The 22488-nt window shown below is 42.8% G+C and overlaps 2 protein-coding genes across 2 annotated transcripts in view; both read left to right on the forward strand.

The window, feature by feature from the left end:
- Positions 1-7192: 7192 nt before the first annotated feature.
- On the forward strand, positions 7193-11816 carry lyrm7 (LYR motif containing 7). The gene is made up of 5 exons (XM_041897343.2): positions 7193-7303; positions 7649-7721; positions 10699-10769; positions 11161-11242; positions 11455-11816. The coding sequence occupies exons 1-5, from the start codon at positions 7286-7288 to the stop codon at positions 11580-11582; spliced, it is 372 nt and encodes a 123-aa protein (XP_041753277.1). The 5' UTR covers positions 7193-7285; the 3' UTR covers positions 11583-11816.
- Positions 11817-18104: 6288 nt separating this feature from the next.
- The window catches only part of cdc42se2 (CDC42 small effector 2), a 96747-nt gene continuing 92363 nt past the window's right edge, over positions 18105-22488 (forward strand). The window contains exon 1 of the mRNA XM_041897344.2: positions 18105-18353. The gene's annotated coding sequence lies outside the window, so the exon portion shown is untranslated. The remainder of the gene's footprint in view (positions 18354-22488) is intronic.

A 22488-nucleotide genomic window follows, 5' to 3' on the forward strand; every position in this document is an offset into this window, starting at 1 on the left:
TGCACATTTTGTCATCCGTAAAACATTTGATCTCAATACAGTTTTCTGTTCTTGAAACTAGAATCTATTATGAACAGAGTGGACTAAGTTTTGTAGACTTTACCCTGTCTCAACGTAAAAAAATAAATCGCGTTGTTTAGAAGGAGTGCAAAGGCGAATTTAGGAATTGCACACGTGCACCGCACAGAGTAGGCGTTCCCTAATCGAAACATGCAAATATATGCTAGAACGCGCCAATAGGATCTCGTTAACTTGTGCTTGGCTCCGCCTACCTCCTTGCTTGTTCTGCCCACTATGACTAATTTGTTCCCATTGGAAACGACAGGCTGTGCTCTATCTTGGGCAGTGGTGTAACAATACCTTAAAGTACTACTTAAGTAGTTTTTTGGGGTATCTGTACTTTACTTTACTATTTATATTTTTGCTAACTTTTACTTCACTACATTCCTAAAGAAAATAATGTATTTTTACTCCATACATTTTCCCTGACACCCAAAAGTACAAATTCATGCACTTACCAAGAGAACATCCCTGGTCATCCTTATTGCCTCTGATCTGGAGGACTCACTAAACACAAATGCTTTGTTTGTACAATTATTTCAAAGTGTTGGAGTGTGCCGCTGGCTATCCGTAAAAAATAAATAATAATATTGTGTCATCTGGTTTGCTTAATATAAGGAATTTGAAATGATTTATACTTTTACTTTTGATACTTAAGTATATTTTAACAATTACATTTGCTTTTGATACTTAAGTATATTTAAAACCAAATACTTTTACTCAAGTAGCATTTTACTGGGTGACTTCCACTTTTACTTTAGTCATTTTCTATTAAGGTATCTTTACTTTTACTCAAGTATGACAATTGAGTACTTTCTCCATCACTGATTTTGGGTTAGTTATACAAATCTTTGGTGTAATCATTAGTCCAGCAACTAAAACGAGAGTTTCTATTGGACAAATTCAGCTAGGTCCCTCCCCGTTTTGTTCTGTTCGCTTCCGTTTAAGAAACATTTTGCAACAGAACGAATACGCCTCTGGTAAACCTCAATTTTATACATAGAGATAGAGGACTTCTTCTTCTTTGGTATCATGGCGTTTGCACATTTTGTTTGTCCATGGAGCCACCTACTGTGCTGTAGTGTGTGGTCGATCACGTTACATTTTGTGATATAAAAAAGAAGGGGAAAATAAAATAATTGCACCACCAACTCACCCTACACCTACACTGAGTGTACAAAACATGAAGAACACCTTCCTAATATTGAGTTGACCCCCCCAGTTCTTGACACAAACCAGTGCGCCTGGCACCTACTACTATACCCCGTTCAAAGGCACTTGAATATTTTGTCTTGCCCATTTGCCCATTCACCCTCTGAATGGCACACATACACAATCCATGTCTCAATTATCTCAAAGCTTAAAAATACTTATTTAACCTGTCTCCTCCCCTTCATCTACACTGATTGAAGTGGATTTAAAAAGTGACATCAATAAGGAATCATAGCTTTCACCTGGATTAATCTGGTCAGTTTATGTCATGGACAGAGCAGCTGCTCATAATGTTTTGTACACTCAGTGTATATACCACTATTTCATAATTTTTTAAAATCACCACCTCATTCCACTACTTTGACCCTAACTGATCTAACGTCAGGCCGACGGTCTAGGAGGACGGGACGTCAACCTGTCTCTTTTGCAAAAAACAACACAATTCAAAAATAAAATACATTTTAAAAAACCATCCCACTTCTTCAGTCATAGTCCAAATCACATCCCTACACAGGCTCAGGGGCCTGTGAGGACGGAAAATTTGTCGACAGGATTCCTTGTAATGCCTCTAATGTAAAATCCCTGAGTCACAAAAAAACATTCAGCCGCATTCACAACGATGCCTATTTTATCAGATTTCCAATGCAATATATAACTAATGTTTACATTTTACATTTTTAGTCATTTAGCAGACGCTCTTATCCAGAGCGACTTACAGTTAGTGAATACATATATATGTTTTTATACTGGCCCCCCGTGGGAATCGAACCCACAACCCTGGCGTTGCAAACGCCATGCTCTATCAACTGAGCTACATCCCTGCCGGCCATTCCCTCCCCTACCCTGGACGACGCTGGGCCAATTGTGCGCCGCCCATGAGTCTCCCGGTCGCGGCCAGCTGCGACAGAGCCTGGATACGAACCAGAATCTCTAGTGGCACAGTTAGCACTGCTATGCAGTGCCTTAGACCACTGCGCCACTCAGGAGTAGTAATGCAATAAACAATACCTTTTAACAATAAAGTCCACCTTTTTAACATGCAACATGTCAGGATCCTGTTGGCGAGTAACATTTACCGGTTTCTCTAATCCAACCACCGTGGTTTCTTACACGTTACGCCCTTCTTCCACTCTTCTCAACGCCTCCAGATAGGAGACATGCTGGACAGCCCTTACACGTTACGCCCTTCTTCCACTCTTCTCAACGCCTCCAGATAGGAGACATGCTGGACAGCCCTTACACGTTACTCCCTTCTTCCACTCTTCTCAACGGACACACCTACTCATTCAAGGGTTTTTCTTTATTTTTACTATTTTCGACATTGTAGAATAATAGTGAAGACATCAAAACAATGAAATAACACATATGGAATCATGTAGTAACCAAAAAAAGTGTTAAACAAATCTAAATATTTTATATTTGAGATTCTTCAAATAGCCACCATTTGACTTGATGATAGCTTTGCACACTCTTGGCATTCGCTCAACTTATCACATTTCAGGAGAAGACCCAGATGCAGACAGTGTTGAAGTAACAAAAGTTCATTACAAAAACAGGGGGCAGGCAAACGACAGGTCAAGGACAGGCAGAGGTCAGTAATCCAGATCAGAGTCCAAAAGGTAAAGAATGGCAGGCAGTCTCAGAGTAGGCAGAGGTCAATAATCCAGGGTGGTGTGACAAGGTACAGAACGGCAGGCAGAATGGTCAAAACTGGGAAAACAGGAACTTGATAACTACAGGCGCAAGGGGAAAACCGCTGGTAGGCTTGACGAGACAAAACGAACTGGCAACAGACAAACAGAGAACACAGGTATAAATACACTGGGGATAATGGGGAAGATGGGCGACACCTGGAGGGGGGTGGAGACAATCACAAAGACAGGTGAAACAGATCAGGGTGTGACACAACCAGCTTCATGAGGTAGTCACCTGGAATGCCTTTCAATTCACAGGTGTGCCTTGTTGAAAGTTAATTTGTGGAATGTATTTCCTTCTTAATGCGTTTGAGCCAATCAGTTGTGTTGTGACAAGCTAGGGGTGCTATACAGAAGATAGCCCTATTTGGTAAAAGACCAAGTCCATATTATGGCAAGAACAGCTCAAATAAGCAAAGAGAAACGACAGTCCATCATTACTTTAAGACAGGTCAGTCAATCTGGAAAATGTTAAGAACTTTGAAAGTTTCTTCAAGTGCAGTCGCAAAAACCACCAAGCGCTATGATGAAACTGGCTCTCATGAGGACCACCACAGGAAAGGAAGACCCAGCATTACCTCTGCTGCAGAGGATAAGTTCATTAGAGTTAACTGCACCTGAGATTGCAGCCCAAATAAATGCTTCACAGAGTTCAAGTAACAGACACATCTCAACATCAACTGTTTAGAGGAGACTGCGTGAATCAGGCCTTCATGGTCGAATTGCTGCAAAGAAACCACTACTAAAGGACACCAATAATAATAAGAGACTTGCTTGGGCCAAGAAACACGAGCAATGGACATTAGACCTGTGGAAATGTGTCCTTTGGTCTGGGGTCCAAATTTGAGATTTTTGGTTCCAACCGCCGTGTCTTTGTGAGACCCAGAGTAGGTGAACGGATGATCTCTGCATGTCATACTGTCAGTGATTTATTTAAGAATTCAAGGCACACTTAACCAGCATGGCTAACACAGCATTCTGCAGCGATATGCCATCCCGTCTGGTTTGCGCTTAGTGGGACTATCATTTGTTTCTCAAAAGGATAATGACCCAAAACACACCTCCAGGGCTATTTGACCAAGAAGGAGAGTGATGGAGTGCTGCATCAGATGACCTGGCCTCCACAATCACCCGACCTCAACCCAATTGAGATGGTTTGGGATGAGTTGGACCGCAGAGTGAAGGAAAAACAGCCAACAAGTGCTCAGCATATGTGGGAACTCCTTCAAGACTGTTGGAAAAGCATTCCTCATGAAGCTGGTTGAGAGATTGCCAAGATTGTGCAAAGCTGCCATCAAGGCAAAGGGTGGCTACTTTGAAGAATCTAAAATCTAAAATATATTTTGATTTGTTTAACACTTTTGGTTACTACATGATTCCATATGTGTTATTTCATAGTTTTGATGTCTTCACTATTATTCTACAATGTAGAAAATAGTAAAAATAAAGAAAAACCCTTGAATGAGTAGGTGTGTCCAAACTTTTGACTGGTACTGTACATGCGAAGGAAGAGACTCTCTTCAAAGAACAAAAGAATGGATGGAGTGGGCTTCCTCACTCCATCAACCATACGGGTCAGTCGGCGTGCACCAACCACTCCATCCACCATACGGGTCAGTCGGCGTGCACCAACCACTCCATCCACCTTGCGGGTCAGTCGGCGTGCACCAACCACTCCATCCACCATACGGGTCAGTCGGCGTGCACCAACCACTCCATCCACCTTGCGGGTCAGTCGGCGTGCACCAACCACTCCATCCACCTTGCGGGTCAGTCGGCGTGCACCAACCACTCCATCCACCTTGTGGGTCAGTCGGCGTGCACCAACCACTCCATCCACCATACGGGTCAGTCGGCGTGCACCAACCACTCCATCCACCTTGCGGGTCAGTCGGCGTGCACCAACCACTCCATCCACCTTGTGGGTCAGTCGGCGTGCACCAACCACTCCATCCACCTTGCGGGTCAGTCGGCGTGCACCAACCACTCCATCCACCTTGTGGGTCAGTCGGCGTGCACCAACCACTCCATCCACCATACGGGTCAGTCGGCGTGCACCAACCACTCCATCCACCTTGCGGGTCAGTCGGCGTGCACCAACCACTCCATCCACCTTGTGGGTCAGTCGGCGTGCACCAACCACTCCATCCACCATACGGGTCAGTCGGCGTGCACCAACCACTCCATCCACCTTGTGGGTCAGTCGGCGTGCACCAACCACTCCATCCACCATACGGGTCAGTCGGCGTGCACCAACCACTCCATCCACCTTGTGGGTCAGTCGGCGTGCACCAACCACTCCATCCACCTTGCGGGTCAGTCGGCGTGCACCAACCACTCCATCCACCATACGGGTCAGTCGGCGTGCACCAACCACTCCATCCACCTTGTGGGTCAGTCGGCGTGCACCAACCACTCCATCCACCATACGGGTCAGTCGGCGTGCACCAACCACTCCATCCACCATACGGGTCAGTCGGCATGCACCAACCACTCCATCAACCATACAGGTCAGTCGGCGTGCACCAACCACTCCATCCACCATACGGGTCAGTCGGCGTGCACCAACCCCTGCATCTACTTCTTCAGATACATCCTCTGCACTCACTTCTAGCGCCACTCCACTCCAGAGATAACCCTTCTTTATAGGCGCCCAGCTACGCAGATCCACACAAGACGCATTCCTTCGATAACCAACTTCCGACAACTCCCCTGACTCCATCTGCAGCACCCCCTGAGGCAACACCTGGGGAAAGATAATTAGAGGACTCATCTTTGTATCTGCACCATTATAGCGTCTGTGACAGCATGGGCAGCGGCATTAAGGCTATCTCCATCTCCACAACAACATTTTCTCTCTGTGTTTTCATAATTTTCCGTCAATTCACAAGTGGCTGAATCTCACCGGAGAAATCATCAGAGCGGGGGAAACAGCGCCCCCTCTGTCTCAGTATGTGTAGCCCATGTATCTGTTGCTGTCTGGAACAAACGAGTATGACGTGTTGCCGCGGTATCATTTGATTGATTGATGCCAGCAAGCGTTTGGCCTCCCTTGATAAAATCACATCCTAAGCAGTAGCTAGCTTGGTAAATTGGCCCTTTCCTAAGCCATGGATGGAGATGTGGATTTGGACTTGTGGTTTTGACTTAATTCTCTGTACAGGCTAATGATTATGACGGCGATTCTGATCTAACCATAAATTAATATATTGTGCCACTGGCTTGAGATGATTGCAGTTCCATATGTAGCCTAGATGTAGCCTAGTAGGCTCACATTAGCTAGCTAGCTAACTTAGCTGGTTCATATTTGCCCATGCGAGGAAGTCAGGCTAGCAAGCATTTTATCTAGGTAGCCTATGACAACAAAAACTAAAAGCGTACTGTATGACAGAGCCATAGACCGTTTTGCCAACCTGAATGAGAGGAGGATGGCATTGGTGTTCAACTAGTCTACATGTAGGGTGAGTCAATATTTAATTTTTTACTTGCGCACGCACGCACGGTACACACACACACACACACACACACACACACACACACACACACACAGACAGACAGAAATCAGTACTATGGACAGACGATATTTAGCAACATTGATTGAACTAAATTGTTTTTGGTATCTTTAAGTTTGTTTTCAGTGTATTAAACTAAGTATATATAGCCTTGTTGATTTGATTATGTTTAAGTTGAAATGGTGCTGGAATAGCGGAGGCAGTGCTCCTGTTGTCTTTGTGCTGACTTGCGGTAACTCCGTGGTTCTAAATCAATGGTTGTTTAGTAAACTGTCAAACGTTAACTTGCTTGACCATGCTGCAGGTCATATAACTGTTTATTATGTGCAATATTTGCTTTGTGGACTTCATCAGACAGATGTTGCTCTCCGGTTTTGTGATGAAACAAACGTATGTGTAGTTGAATTTATTACGCCACTGTGTGACTGTTGTCTTTTTGTTGTCACAGCTTTATTGTATATCATGGTGGCCTATGAATTAATGGGTCATAGAGCAAACAACGCAAATATCACAACAGAGGTTGTAATATGGCTTTTTTACTGGCTTGGCTTCCCCAGTGATTTTACCCACGCACCGCTACTGCTCCAACAGGGTCAACAGGAGGGATCAGTCAATGAAGTTGGAACTCCCACCCAGTTGACCACATTTAAAATGGTGGAAGCCCTCAATGGCGCTGCCCATGCAAAGTCGGCCTTTTGGCCACTAGAGGCCTCTATCACTCTTTATGATTTCATACGCTCTCTGACGCTGCAGTGTGCCTGTATTGCGTGGTGCTTACAGTCGAGTTCGTACAGTTGTAAAGTCAAGATGGCTTCTCGTTTGAAGGTGAGTGTGAAAACGTTAATGTTTGTACTATATATTGCTTCCAAAGCATTTGATATTGTTGCTTTACTAAATATTTCTATACGTCTGTATACAATATAAAAATAATAATTTTTGCTCGTCTGGATATCTGTATAAAATAAACCAGCTCACATATTTCAGCATTTGAGCTAGCTAGGAAACTAGCCTAGCTGGCTATATTAGCTATCTAACTATTTAGCTAGCTAGCTAACTTACCTAGTCCTTGGCTAGGCCATCAAGAAGGTAATGAATCATTGCTTGTAGTGTTATTGTAGTGCAATAGAGATGGTTGTATGTTAAAGGTTGTTTCCTTGTTTCTTTACATAGGTCCTCGGAGTGTTCAAAGCACTGCACAGAACAAGGATGGATGTGTTCAAAGAAGATAACAGAGCATTGACAGGTAGTTAACTATTATCAAATGAGTAGCTAGATAGTAGACAGTTGATTAGCTTTAATAAGTGGAATCAGTTGTGTAGTGCTAGATAGATGGTAATGTTAAACATACACTTGAGTATAGAAAACATTAAGAACTCCTGCTCTTTCCATTACAGACTGACCAGGTGCATCCAGGTGAAAGCCATGATACCTTATTGATCTCACTTGTTAAATCCACTTCAATCAGTGTAGATGAAGGGGAGGATACAGGTTAAAGAAGGATTTTTAAGCCTTGAGACAATTGAGACATGGACTGTGTATGTGTGCCATTCAGAGGGTGAATGGGCAAGACAAAATATTTACGTGCTTTGAACGGGACGTGGTAGTAGGTGCCAGGAGCACCAGTTTGTGTCAAGAACTGCAACGCTGCTGGGTTTGTAACGCTCAACAGTTTCCCGTCTGTATCAAGAATGGTCCACTACCAAAAGAACATCCAGCCAAGTTGACACAACTGTGGGAAGCATTGGAGTCAATATGGGCCAGCATCCCTGTGGAATGCTTTCGACGCGTTGTAGAGTTCTTGCCCCGACGAATGGAGGCTGTTCTGAGGGCAAAAGGGGGTGCAACTCAATATTAGGAAGGTTTTCCTAATGTTTGGTATAGTCAGTGTATATTGTCTATTCACAAACCTGTCTGCCGCCCGAGGCAAATGCACCAACGCTCCTATGCTGTCCCGAAGCTTTGTCTACGTCAATATGCCTTGCTTTCGATAAGGTTTTGGAAAAATTTGGAACTTAACTTTCACATCAGCGAAAAATAAGAATAATTTAAAGTTAAATTACTGTACACCTTTATAGGGTTAAGGTTAGGGTGCCCACATAGCCATATCTCCATGTTACAGTGCTTGTTTATGTAACACTGAGGCAACCACCTGTTCTAATTAGCTATTGAAGCGTGTCCGAAGAAGCACGCCAGAATAGTGTTGTCACTGAAAAATACTGTCTGCTGCAACTGTGTTAAAATAGCTTAAAACAGTGAACAGTAAGTGTATATTTTGCATTTGTGAAAGTAGAGAGCTTTATGTTTTCAAAACCGTATCGCGATGGAGGATTATTAAAGTTTCTAAATTAGCGTTGGGATTGTAGTTCACATGGAGCCAGCTGTGGTCCAGACCTTCAGCTGAGAACCCAAGAGGAGGAAGCTGTGGGCCACATGGAGTCAGACCTTCAGCTGAGAACCCAAGAGGAGGAAGCTGTGGGCCACATGGAGTCAGACCTTCAGCTGAGAACCCAAGAGGAGGAAGCTGTGGGCCACATGGAGTCAGACCTTCAGCTGAGAACCCAAGAGGAGGAAGCTGTGGGACACATGTAGTCAGACCTTCAGCTGAGAACCCAAGAGGAGGAAGCTGTGGGCCACATGGAGTCAGACCTTCAGCTGAGAACCCAAGAGGAGGAAGCTGTGGGCCACATGGAGTCAGACCTTCAGCTGAGAACCCAAGAGGAGGAAGCTGTGGGCCACATGGAGTCAGACCTTCAGCTGAGAACCCAAGAGGAGGAAGCTGTGGGCCACATGGAGTCAGACCTTCAGCTGAGAACCCAAGAGGAGGAAGCTGTGGGCCACATGGAGTCAGATCTTCAGCTGAGAACCCAAGAGGAGGAAGCTGTGGGCCACATGGAGTCAGACCTTCAGCTGAGAACCCAAGAGGAGGAAGCTGTGGGCCACATGTAGTCAGACCTTCAGCTGAGAACCCAAGAGGAGGAAGCTGTGGGCCACATGGAGTCAGACCTTCAGCTGAGAACCCAAGAGGAGGAAGCTGTGGGCCACATGTAGTCAGACCTTCAGCTGAGAACCCAAGAGGAGGAAGCTGTGGGCCACATGGAGTCAGACCTTCAGCTGAGAACCCAAGAGGAGGAAGCTGTGGGACACATGGAGTCAGACCTTCAGCTGAGAACCCAAGAGGAGGAAGCTGTGGGCCACATGGAGCCAGACCTTCAGCTGAGAACCCAAGAGGAGGAAGCTGTGGGCCACATGTAGTCAGACCTTCAGCTGAGAACCCAAGAGGAGGAAGCTGTGGGCCCCCTTGGGTTCTCGTGAACTAGTGCAAAAACTAACTGTGCACCCTGGCTTTGGGTCCCCAGGACCAGGATTAAGAAACACTGGACTAGAAGATAATGTAATTGTATGTAGCTAAATCAATAATGTGTGAATTGACTAATGTTTAATGAGAAAGAATGTTATTGATGAAGGTTAGCATAATACCAGGAGTAGGCAACTAGATTAAGCCGCTGACCAATTTTCGTCGGAGCGAAAGGTTGGGTGGATGGAAAATAATTATAATAATTAGTAAGTTGCAAATTGACCACAACTAAGCCTAAAAAGTACCTTGATTAAATTGAGACATGATCACGTCTCTCTTTTTTTTTTGTGGGAGTACTTGGGAACAGGTTTCCTAAATTAGACACATTTTTAGCTGAATTCCTGGTGATTTTAGTCTTTTTTTACCAAAGAAAATCATGCCTGTTGCCAACCCATGCACTTTACAGTCCTTGCAGTATTCTGTGATCCTACATTTTTTTTCTAAATCAACAATTTCCTGCATATTATGCGAGGGCTTGCAAATTTGACCAATCAGCGCATTATTTTTGCATAAAACAGTCAAGTCATCGCAATATTATCGCATAAAACTGACCCATCACCGCAGTACAAGAAGGCTCGCAATTTCAACCAATCACCACACATTTACTGCATAAAATGGTTCAATCAAACCACATGTCAACAAACTCTTTCCCTCGTCAGTGCATTTTCATGACAAATTGGACAAAATCGTTGCATATTGCAGTGCAAAATGTCAGAATTGCTGCTGCAAAATCAAGCGTTTTCCCCTGCAAATATCACAAAAAATCCCTGCGAAATCCTGGAGGGACTGACTATACAATACATGTAGTAGCAGTGACTGTAACAGCTGTTTGACCTAATGAGCTTTTTATTTCAACCCCCTAAAGCGGCAAGACAAAAGATAAATGAGGAATTCAGGAAAAACAAAAATGAGACTTTGGAGGAAAACATAAATCAGGTATAGTAGGCTTTGCATTCATTCATCAGGAAAGTGAGTCTTGTCGGTGATATAACCTAGCACTCTTGGTTTTAAGCTTAGTCTACATATCCAGCATGCAGGTAGCTTAGTGGTTAAGAGCGTTGTGCCAGTAACCGAAAGGTCGCTGGTTCTAATCCCCGAGCCGACTAGGTGAAAAATCTGTCGATGTGCCCTTGAGCAAGGCACTTAACCCTAATTGCTCTTGTAAGTCGCTCTGGATAAGAGCGTCTGCTAAATGACCAATTATTTATTTATTTTATTTTATTTTACATATTGATAACTGGTAGGTGAACTGCTTCATTTTTCTATGTGTCTAGAGACAGCACAATAGAGAGATATTGTTGTTCATATTTCTACTGTATTTTTCCAGATGATTAAAATGGCCGCTGGTGTGGAAGTGTTTCTTCGTCAAGATGTCATACAAGCCGAGCATGTAGCTGAAGATAGGATTCGTAAGTTATTTTCTTTAAACAATCAAGTCTAATACACCAAGAAATGGAAAACATTTTGCTATATATTTTTTTGGGCACATTGGGTAATGAGAAACACAACAATTACAGCAGTCATATAAGAATGATATGAATAGGGGTTATAGGCTATGCCCACAGGTGTTTTTATTTTTCAAATGTAGCCTCTAGTGTTTTCTGTGTCTTTCATTTCACAGAACTCCGACCTAGAGAGAGCCTTCTTCTGGAAAACGTACCATACTGCGATACACCCAGAAAAAAGTCATCTTCTAACAATGCACCAAAACAAAGTTGCAACGATGCACCAATTACACGATGTGAATGACCAATAATAACAGCTGAAGAGTTTGTCATACAAAGGTGGTAACTGTAGCTTTGGCTATGAAAGGTCAAAGGTGATATGAATTGTAAATACATGTATATTCTTTTGTTTGCTGCTATATGTGTTGGATTCTTGTTGAATGAATGATTGTTATGCTTAACTGAGTTGTGTTGTATAAGTATCAAATGTGTTTAAAAAACATAATAAATGTAAGGCGGTTGTTACACTTTATGAACACCTGGTGGCAATGGTGTCCTTTGGATAATCCCAAACCAAAACTACTGCTCTATTTGAGAGCATGAAGAAGAGACATGAAACCTGGTTTAACGACACTTCCTTAGTCTTCGCTCACCTCCAGTCTCTGTTTTGTATTTTCGCTTAATAGGCCTACTGCACTGTGTATAAGCATTAGTGTTGTCACCTTAGCAGAATTTTGACTTTGATAACAGTACCAGATTTAATATCGTAATACTTGATACCATCACGATACCAAGGGAACAACAGAAGGCGTATTAGCCATAGTCACAGAATGGCACTTGATCCAGACAGATCTTTTGAGTTCAATATCATTACATTAGAAATGATCGATTTTTTATGTATGCATTAATGAATCAACAATACAACCAATGTGACTTTTTTTTTTAAACCAATCTAACTACATAACAATAATAATTTATTTGAATGGTAAGTCTCTAGTCTATTGATAAACTGAGTAAATCAAAATGTAGCCTAGGCCTATTTACATTTTAGTCATTTAGCAGACGCTCTTATCCAGAGCGACTTACAGTTAGTGAGTGCATACATTTTCATACTGGCCCCCCGTGGGAATCGAACCCACAACCCTGGCGTTGCAAACGCCATGCTCTACCAACTGAGCTACATCCCTGCCGGCCATTCCCTCCCCTACCCTGGACGACGCTGGGCCAATTGTGCGCCGCCCCATGGGTCTACCGGTCGCGGCCGGCTACAATACAGATAAATGCATATTCAATAGTAGTGTGTGCATGCATTGAGTTATTGAGCTTGTTTTGGCTGATTTCATGGAAAACAATCTGTTCCCCTTCAATTTGGGACTCATTTTATTGTACGGGATCAACATTGTATAGAAGAAGAAATATCTAATTTAATAACCATTTAGACCATTCCATTGGTCCTTAAGTGAACTCTCCAATCACCCGGGGCACCGCGCCATGAAAAAATGAACTCCACCACTGAAGTTCGGGGCTCGAGCAAAGATGATCTTGACTGGGAAAGATGTGATGAATAAAGATTTGGATGACTTTCAGTTTTGAAATCAGTAATATTTTAGCGTTATGGTTTGCAAACAAGGTGCTAGGGTAGTGAATTGATGATAGTGCGAACTACACCGTGATATTCGGGGGTATCTTGACGAACATTTTTTACGGACCTAAAAATGAATAATATTTTAATGTGGCATAAATACAACCAGTCATAATGCTTTCATCTGATTGTAAAACAAATCACTTCAAAAAGTAGGCTACCTGTGCATGTTCACCCACTACAAATTAATCCAAACAGTGCAATGCATGTACACTTGCGCCATTTGATTAATGGAAATAGACATCTGTTTACAAAACACCAAAGTGTGCCTAATGACATTCGTCAATTGCCATTGATTAAGCCTAGATTAATTGATGCGTGTGATTACTGACAAATTGACCTTTTTTTGTAGCCTGAAAAGTTGGAACACCTGAAATGGGGTTGAAACTGTCCCCGGAAAAAAACGGGACGGTCACCCTAACACACACGGTCAATTTACTAGACTAGGCTACAATGTGTAGACCTATTGATAAAGCTTTAACTGTAAGCCAGCATGGAAAGTTAACCTACAGAGTTGGAAGCTACCGGTGTCTTCTTGCAAAAGTGTTCTAGCCTGTAATGGACATTGTTGCCGTTTTTTGCATTATTCAAGTGTTAACTTCTGTACAGCCCCGTGTAGCTCAGTTGGTAGAGCATGGCGCTTGCAACGCCAGGGTTGTGGGTTCGATTCCCACGGGGGGCCAGTATGAAAAAATGAATGCACTCACTAACTGTAAATCGCTCTGGATAAGAGCGTCTGCTAAATTACTAAAATGTGAAAATGTGATGCAGCCCAGACTCCCAGTGAGCGCAGTGGTTCTTCAGGACAGAGCTAGCAATGAGTAAGTAGAGCAGGTACAGACTCGCGCTATACGGGGACATCGGCTGCGCTGATAGACGGACTCAATCAGTAGACGAGGCCAGTCAGTGCCCACAGGTTATGCTGCTTGCATAACAAGTGGGAAACTCCGAAAATACTTGTGCGTTCACGTGCATTGAATTCGTTGAGAACGCCGATTAGTTAATGGCAAACAAGCTGCAACAAGCATGAAAGTACAGATATGATGCTCGTATACAAATTAATAGATTGTATTTGTTTTTTTTGTGGTATTTGTTTTTTTGTGGTATTTAACTGCCGAAAATGTTGTTATCAAGGTAATTTCCTTTGTATGTGACGTCAGAGTTCAGCATGTGGGAGAAGTTGGAGCTCAAAGATGATAGACGAGTGTCCCACAGGTAGGGGAGCGTTCAAGTGGATTTTTCGCAGCTTTGTTTGGTTAATGTGTCAATGCTGTACCCATATGGCTGTTTCCCAGACACAGAATGAGCCTAGATCTCTAGACTAAAAAGCATGTTCAATGGCGATTCTTCTTAGTCCCAAGACTAGACTAAATCTGTGTCTGGGAAACTGGCCATGTCTTTCTTTAGCCTATGCATGACCTAAACAAATCCCAAACTCTACACAAATCCAAAACACTACAGTTCTACAAGGTCTATAAAATAACCCTAAATTAGAATCAGATACTTTTTCATTATTAAACTTAAAATACAGTAGGACTACCAAAACACAAGCGGGTGGACAAGGGAAGGAAAATGGCTGAAGCGGATGTTCTGTTTGAAACAGATGGTGCGTGGAGTGGAGATGAGAGTGACAGGAATTGGATTACAAAAATAAACAAGAGAAGTAAAGTGGTAGCGGAATCTAATAAATCCAATCCTAGTTCTGATTCTTTTGGGGTTGGAGTGAGGCTTTTGGATCAATGGAGTTACCTGGGAGATCCGTTTGAAGTCTATGAAAATCGTGGGTGCGTCGGTGAGCGTAACGAGAAGTGGTCTTATTTTGGTTTTCTGTGCATCTGTGGAACATTCTCTGCGCCTCAAGGAGATGTCGGATTGGAATGTGTCGTGTGTGGCTCCTCGAAGCAGGGCGCCTATCAAGGGGGTTATCTCTGGGGTGGCACTACAAGTGAATGCAAAGGAAATACATGAAGAATTGGATCAAGTGGTTGGTGCACACCGACTGACCCGCATGGTGGATGGAGTGAGGAAACTTACTTTTACTTTAGTCATTTAGCAGACGCTCTTATCCAGAGCGACTTACAGTTAGTGCATACATTATTCTTTTTTTATTCTTTTTTTTCATAATGGCCCCCCGTGGGAATCGAACCCACAACCCTGGCGTTGCAAACGCCATGCTCTACCAACTGAGCTACATCCCTGCCGGCCATTCCCTCCCCTACCCTGGATGACGCTGGGCCAATTGTGCGCCGCCCCATGGGTCTCCCGGTCGCGGCCAGCTACCACAGAACCTGGATTCGAACCAGGATCTCTAGTGGCACAGCTAGCACTGCGATGCAGTGCCTTAGACCACTGCGCCACTCGGGAGAAACCCACTCCAACCATTCTATTGTTTTTTGAAGAAGAGTTTCTCCCTTCTCACGCGTATTTAGGTTTTGTGAAATATCCTGTAAGAGCCTTCATGCCCAAACCCATGCAGTGTGATGAAGGCAGAATGATTTGGTCAAGTGTATGTAGACGGAGGGGTATCGTATGCCAGCTGAGCCTAATGCTGCAATTGTGGTGGCGAACATGTGCCCGAATTTCTGAAGTGTCGTGTTAGGGTGAAGGAGACAAGAGGTAGCAAGAATAAGGACTGTCCACCATGTCTCCTCTCTGGAGGAGGTGAGAAGAGTGGAAGAAAGGAGTGACGTTGAATAAATAATGGTAGTAGGAGGAGAGACACCAGTTAATATTATTTGTCAACAGAGGGATCCTGACATGTTGCATGTAAAGAAGGTGGACTTTGTAGCGTTTATTGCATTGGTTATCAACTGCAAAGTCATCGTTGGATTTGGATTTGTATTTATTATGGATCCCCATTAGCAGCAGCTACTCTTCCTGGGGTCCAGCAAAATTAAGCCAGTTCATACAATTTTAAAAACATTACAATACATTCACAGATTTCACAACACACTGTGTGCCCTCAGGCCCCTACTCCACCACTACCACATATCTACAGTACAAAATCCATGTGTACGTGTGTGTATAGTGTGTATGTTATTGTGTGTGTGTGTGTGTGTGTGTGTATGCATGTGTCTGCGCCTAGGTTTGTGTTGCTTCACAGTCCCCGCTGTTTTTAAAAATCTAATTTTACTACTTGCATCAGTTACCTGATGTGGAATAGAGTTCCATGTAGTCATGGCTCTATGTAGTACTGTGCTCCTCCCATAGTCTGTTCTGGACTTGGGGACTGTGAAGAGACCTCTGGTGGCATGTCTTGTGGGGTATGCATGGGTGACCGAGCTGTGCGCCAGTAGTTCAAACAGACAGCTCGGTGAATTCAACATGTCAATACCTCTCATAAATACAAGTAGTGATGAAGTCAATCTCTCCTCCACTTTGAGCCAGGAGAGATTGACATGCATATTAATAGTATTAGCTCTCTGTGTACATCCAAGGGCCAGCCGTGCTGCCCTGTTCTGAGCCAATTGCAATTTTCCTAAGTCCTTTTTTGTAGCACCTGACCACATGTCTGAACAGTAGTCCAGGTGTGACAAAACTAGGGCCTGTAGGACCTGCCTTGTTGATAGTGCTGTTAAGAAGGTAGAGCAGCGCTTTATTATGGACAGACTTCTCCCCATCTTAGCTACTGTTGTATCAATATGTTTTGACCATGACAGTTTATAATCCAGGGTTACTCCAAGTAGTTTAGTCTCCTCAACTTGCTCAATTTCCACATTATTTATTACAAGATTTAGTTGAGGTTTAGGGTTTAGTGAATGATTTGTCCCAAATACAATAATTTTAGTTTTATAAATATTTAGGACTAACTTATTCCTTGCCACCCACTCTGAAACTAACTGCAACTCTTTGTTAAGTGTTGCAGTCATTTCAGGCGCTGTGGTAGCTGACGTGTATAGTGTTGAGTCATCCGCATACATAGACACTCTGGCTTTACTCAAAGCCAGTTGCATGTCAAGATTGAAAAAGTAATGGGCCTAGACAGCTGCCCTGGGGAATTCCTGATTCTACCTGGATTATGTTGGAGAGGCTTCTATTAAAGAACACCCTCTGTGTTCTGTTAGACAGGTAACCCTGTATCCACAATAAAGCAGGTGGAGTTTTTCCAGCAGCAGACTATGATTGATAATGTCAAAAGCCGCACTGAAGTCTAACAAAACAGCCCCCACAATATTTTTATCATCAATTTCTCTCAGCCAATCATCAGTCATTTGTGTAAGTGCTGTGCTTGTTGAATGTCCTTATCTATAAGCATGCTGAAAGTTTGTTGTCAATTTGTTTACTGTAAAATAGTATTGTATTTGGTCAAACACCATTTTTTCCAATAGTTTACTAAGGTTTGGTAACAGGCTAATTGTCAGTGCAGCTGTATGTTTTTTGGGACTTTTGGGGGATTTTACAGCAGAGGTATTACAAGGAATCCTCTCGATGAATACTGCATCCTCACAGGTTCCTGAGCCTGTGTAGTGATGTGATTTGAACTGTGACTGAAGGAGTGGGATGTTTCTTTTCCCGCAATGGAATAAAAAATTTTCACTACCCAGTACAGTAGGTGGCGGCAACACAACAGTAGGTTGTATTCCGCCATTAAACCTCGAAGAAGAAGAAAACACACAGAACGTAATCAGAGTTTCTAAACCCAGAGGTGCAACATTGCGTGACTTCCGGGAACGCTTGCGAAACAGACCAGACCAGACCAGGCCGGGGTTTGGGGTTTGAGAAGTGCAAAAGTCTTCCTTAGTTGTTAATTTTCTCGAAATCTAAAGGCACCACCTAGATTAGAGCCAATGTCGTAAGCAGTTGAATATGTTATTACTCCAACCTCGTTAAAGTGACAAACTAACACGTTTTCATTTTCGTCAAAAACAAAGTAATATCCAAGGAGTGCCTTTGATTTGACAGCCTGCACATGCGCAGTTCGGCGCGAGACGACCGTTAGACCCGATTACGTCTTTCTACACATGCGCTTAGCTAGCATACTAGTGTGATCGGGGATTGGAGACGCAGTTTTAGCCTATCTTCATACTGTATTGTCTTTGCTGTAATGTATTTGGAACTACAGTGCGTTTACAGGAGTGGAACTGCTAATGATACTACAATGTAGCACGAGGGGGCGCTGTTTGGGCGTACAATATTTTTCCTAGAGATTTTAAGTGGGAGTGTTATGTCAACCCCTCTCCCGCCTGACACCGACGGATTTCTGCCTATTCAATTCGGACAGTGTGTAGCTAGTAGTAGGAGGGTTACTTTCATGGTTTCTATGTTCAAATCTTCAAAATATCGCCCGTGATAACGGCAGGCATCGGTACCTGTTTTATTCTGCGGAGAAATCTCTGCACGCTCACGGAGGTTCTTTTGCACAGGTGAAACAACCATTTTCCGCATTGGTGGAGGATTGCATTGGGATATCATCAGCTGAACGGGTCGATATCGGTAAGATTGCAGTTCGTTCTACCTTCATGAACATTTATCCAACGTCGGCTCTAGGCTATATGCCTGAAGAATATAAAATTGGTCATGTTTTGGGAGTGGGAGGGAAAGGCGACAACCATACCTCAATTGAATTCGTGCTGTCAAGGTGATGACTGTCACTGAATGATAAAAGCATACAAAAAGTAAACCAGTTCTAGAGCAAGCTATTCAGTTGCTGGGAACACCTGCAATTTGGCATCCCTACTAGTAAGCTACTCATTCCTGTGCATCTGTTGTAGGCTAGCTAGGTAGCTAACTCTCCAATCTGTACACCATGGTATCTAGCTAGTAGAGCGTAACAGGCTAATTTGATGTTCCATTAGCCTTTACAGGATAAGTACTGTTTGGTGTAGCACAGAGGAATTTTAGACCAACTTTAATTTGGGGATACTACTGTATCTTCGTTCTCGAATTCGGTCAAACCTCAATCTTCTAAAATGTCAGTGTCCAGTTGCAGGTGGTTGGTTTGAATTTAGAAAATGCTCCGTTAAAATAATAATTGTTCTGCTCCATGAAGTAATCTAACAATGTGTACACCGCCATCTTGTCTATTTCAAATCTTCTCTCATTGATCGAGACCTTGTGTCATCAAGACATGCAGCACTTTGGGGTGGACCCACCTGTCTCAATCAATGAGAGAAGATTTGAAATAGACATGGCAGCGTACACATTGTTGGATTACTTCATGGAGCAAAACATTTTATTTATTTTAATAACAGAGCATTTTCTAAATTCAAACGAACCATCTGCAACTGGACACTGACATTTTAGAATATACATGTTTGGCCGACTCGAGAATGAATATAGTATCGCCAAGTTAAGGTTGGTTGAAAATCCTCTGTGCTACACCAAAAAGTAGGCATACCTATCCTGTAATGGCTAATGGAGCATCACATTAGCCTGTTACATTCTGCTAGCTATTTTGACAATTTGCTTTTTAATCTGAACACCAATTTGCATACATGGTAAATGTGGCTAAATACATTTAACTAGTGCTATAGCATAGGGACAGCAGTACGATCAAATATGGCTATTGTTTTATCTCAACAATAGTCTGTGTCAGTGAATTTTCAGCTTGCAACTAATGGATGATGTAATCCGTTTTCAATATCATCATACTGTGAAAATTCAGAATGCTTGAGTGGATTCTTCAGTTCCACCCGTTCCAAGGAGGCTAATGGCCAGTCTGGGAACCATACAGTAGGTTTACATTATGGGACAATAGTCTGTAATCTAGGCAAATATTTCACAAGCAAAACAATGCATTTCTATTTGATTGACACACACGGTTGTGGTTAGGTAATAGAAATACAATGAATTATTGCACCTCCTCCTATAGTCACCACAATAGAACGATTCAGTAGAAACTGTAGCCTATACTGTCTCTACCTTATATTCAATTGTGCAGGTAGGGTATAGTTGGGACCCACCCTAGCTACTCTCCATACAACAGGCTAGTGTAGGCCTACACAAGGGAGTCTAATGCAAACTGTCAAATTGTGCTCAGTGCTTGCCTGGTACTGCGAGAACTTGCCTGCATTAAACACCACTGAGGTATTAGGTGGAAATTACTGGTGGAAGGAAATGTAAAACTAGCACACTCCAGAATTTAGAACATGGGATTTAGATTAGCCACACTGTATAAGGAGTTCAGAGTTTTTTATGGAACAGAAAGGGGCTTAGGCAGTGGGCGTGGCAATGGGCGTGGTCCGCCTGTCATGTGCCTGAATTTTAGAGGCCCCCATCTTGGCGGTGTAGAGACATTTTTGTATTGTAATTTTAAGCCAATTTCCTGCAATTCTACATATCCTGCCATGGAGCTCAGATTGCATTTTTAAAGCTAATTTTATGCATGTGTCCTTTTGCTCAAACAAAATCAATACTGCTATATTAATTGTTTTTGAAATGTTCAATTCTCCCTGACTGTCTAGCTTTCTGGTGATTGTTAGTTCTCAATTTATATTATAAAAAAATAGAGTCCTAATGGGTCCATTTATAATTTCTGCATGTATATTTGTATCTGGTTTTAGTTGTACACTGAAAGCGTTTTTCCATCCAGAATTTATTTTTTATACTTAGGTGTTCCGAAAAAAACGCTTAGGTGGGCCGCCCAATTATAATGGCAGAAAAATCCCTAGAGTTACAGATGACGTCATTTTAACCTTTACTGCGAGTGTGTGCTAAGCTTTATCATCCATGCATTGTAGCTGAGGCTGGATACTTTGACTGACTGGCTAGCAAACCATCCCTCCTCAAATATCTGCACTTCCTATAATTTGCCCTTCCAGTCTACTAACGTTGCTGATAGGCCTATGTCCCCATATCATATTCTGCAAAGTAATACAGTGTTGTAGAATCTTTGTTTCTCAGCTCTCTCAATCAGCTGTGGCCCACAACACACACACACACACACACACACACAAACCCCTCGCCCGCCCCCTCTTGTTTTAAGCATTGTGTTTATCAAAGACCCTCAGTCCTGTTTTCTTTGGGGTTCTTTTTGAGCCAGAGACTGCTGAAGATAATCAGAGGAAGCTGGCTAAAGTGATTTGTTGGTTGTGTACGTGGCAGATCCCTCAGGGGCCGTTGATCCCAATGGGTGAGGGTACATAGGCCTACCCTCACACCTGGCATACACTTTGCAGTGCAGACCGGTCACTAATAGGCTAGTCTAATTACATTTGGGAATGTGACTTAATTTAGCTCACCTTATTAAAAACCTGTCATGACATTAATTAAGCGTTGTGTGCAATGGCATTTATTTCCCCCCTTTATTTGACCTGTTTGAACGTTTTACATAGCCTATTAATTAGGTTGTTGTTAAAGTTAGAATCCTTAGTTGCTACATCCATTGTTGGACTTATAAATGAATGATATAGCATATTGATTCTTAAAGAATATAATTTGTAAATCCCTCATGAGCTTAGTTTAACTGTCGTACCCCATCGGAAGCCAAAATATAAGCTTGTTTTATTCCAATGTTTGTAAACAATGTAAATAAATACTGTATATAGCCTCAAAACATGGTTAAAACTATAATTTAGATATCATGGATGGTCAGTCCTTGCATCCATAGCTGAATTTGAGTGGTTACATTTCTCCAGGCCCATCCCTCAGCTTTTTACCAAAACAGTGGAGGGGTGGCCGCTTTATTGTTCCAATTAAGGATTCCAACTTTAACGAGTAGGCTAATATATTAATTTATAAATTAAGGTAGCCTAGTGGTCAGAGGCGAGCCGGCAACTGGAGGGTTGCCAGTTCGAATCCCGGGTCAGACGGGAAGAATCTGTCGAAGTGAGCTGGCAACCAGAGGGCTGCTACCAGTATCAAATTCTAGATGCAAATGTGCCCTTGAGCAAAGCATTTAACCCACCACAACAACAGCTCCCCGGGCGCCCAGTGTGGCAGCTCCCTGCCCCTCTCCAAAACCTGTGTGTGTGTCTTTCGGAGGGGTTGGGTTAAAAGCAGAAGTCAAATTTCTGTTGGACCTTGTGTGCAATTGACCAATAAAGTGATCTTAATCTGATCTTAATCTATTAAATGGTTATTTTGCGCAAAATGGCCCAAACAGACTATTGACTTTGTAAAACCATTGACCCTCATGGACCATTGGCCCAAACAGACTATTGACTTTGTAAAACCATTGACCCTCATGGACCATTGCCATTTGTTCTCAAGACTGCTCTTGCTGGAGTTTCATTCACTTGTTTTGTCAGAATAAAAGTTGGGGCGGTTAATGAATTACATTTTTTCCTCTGAGTACTTTGAGAAAAGCGGTGTAAACCTACATTTGTCGTGTCAATGGGAACTCTTTACTAGACTGCATCGGCTGAAGACTTATTACTGGCACTAGACATAATGCTTCAGAGAAAAAGAAACGACATGGGAAATGTTAGACTATGCCTAAAATGCAACTCAGTTTTACTAAAACACCGTTGCCTTTTCCCCAGATGCCTTACATGCTGAGTCTTGAAACGTAAGTGGTTTGAGACTGACTGAGGCTGTGACCTCAAATCTAGCCAAAACACTCTCCTGGCATGCTCATGATCCATGCACTTTAACCCAACAGAGAACCACAGGGGTTTGGAGAAACTCA

This window comes from Coregonus clupeaformis, chromosome 15, assembly GCF_020615455.1.
Source record: "Coregonus clupeaformis isolate EN_2021a chromosome 15, ASM2061545v1, whole genome shotgun sequence".
NCBI lineage: Eukaryota > Metazoa > Chordata > Actinopteri > Salmoniformes > Salmonidae > Coregonus > Coregonus clupeaformis.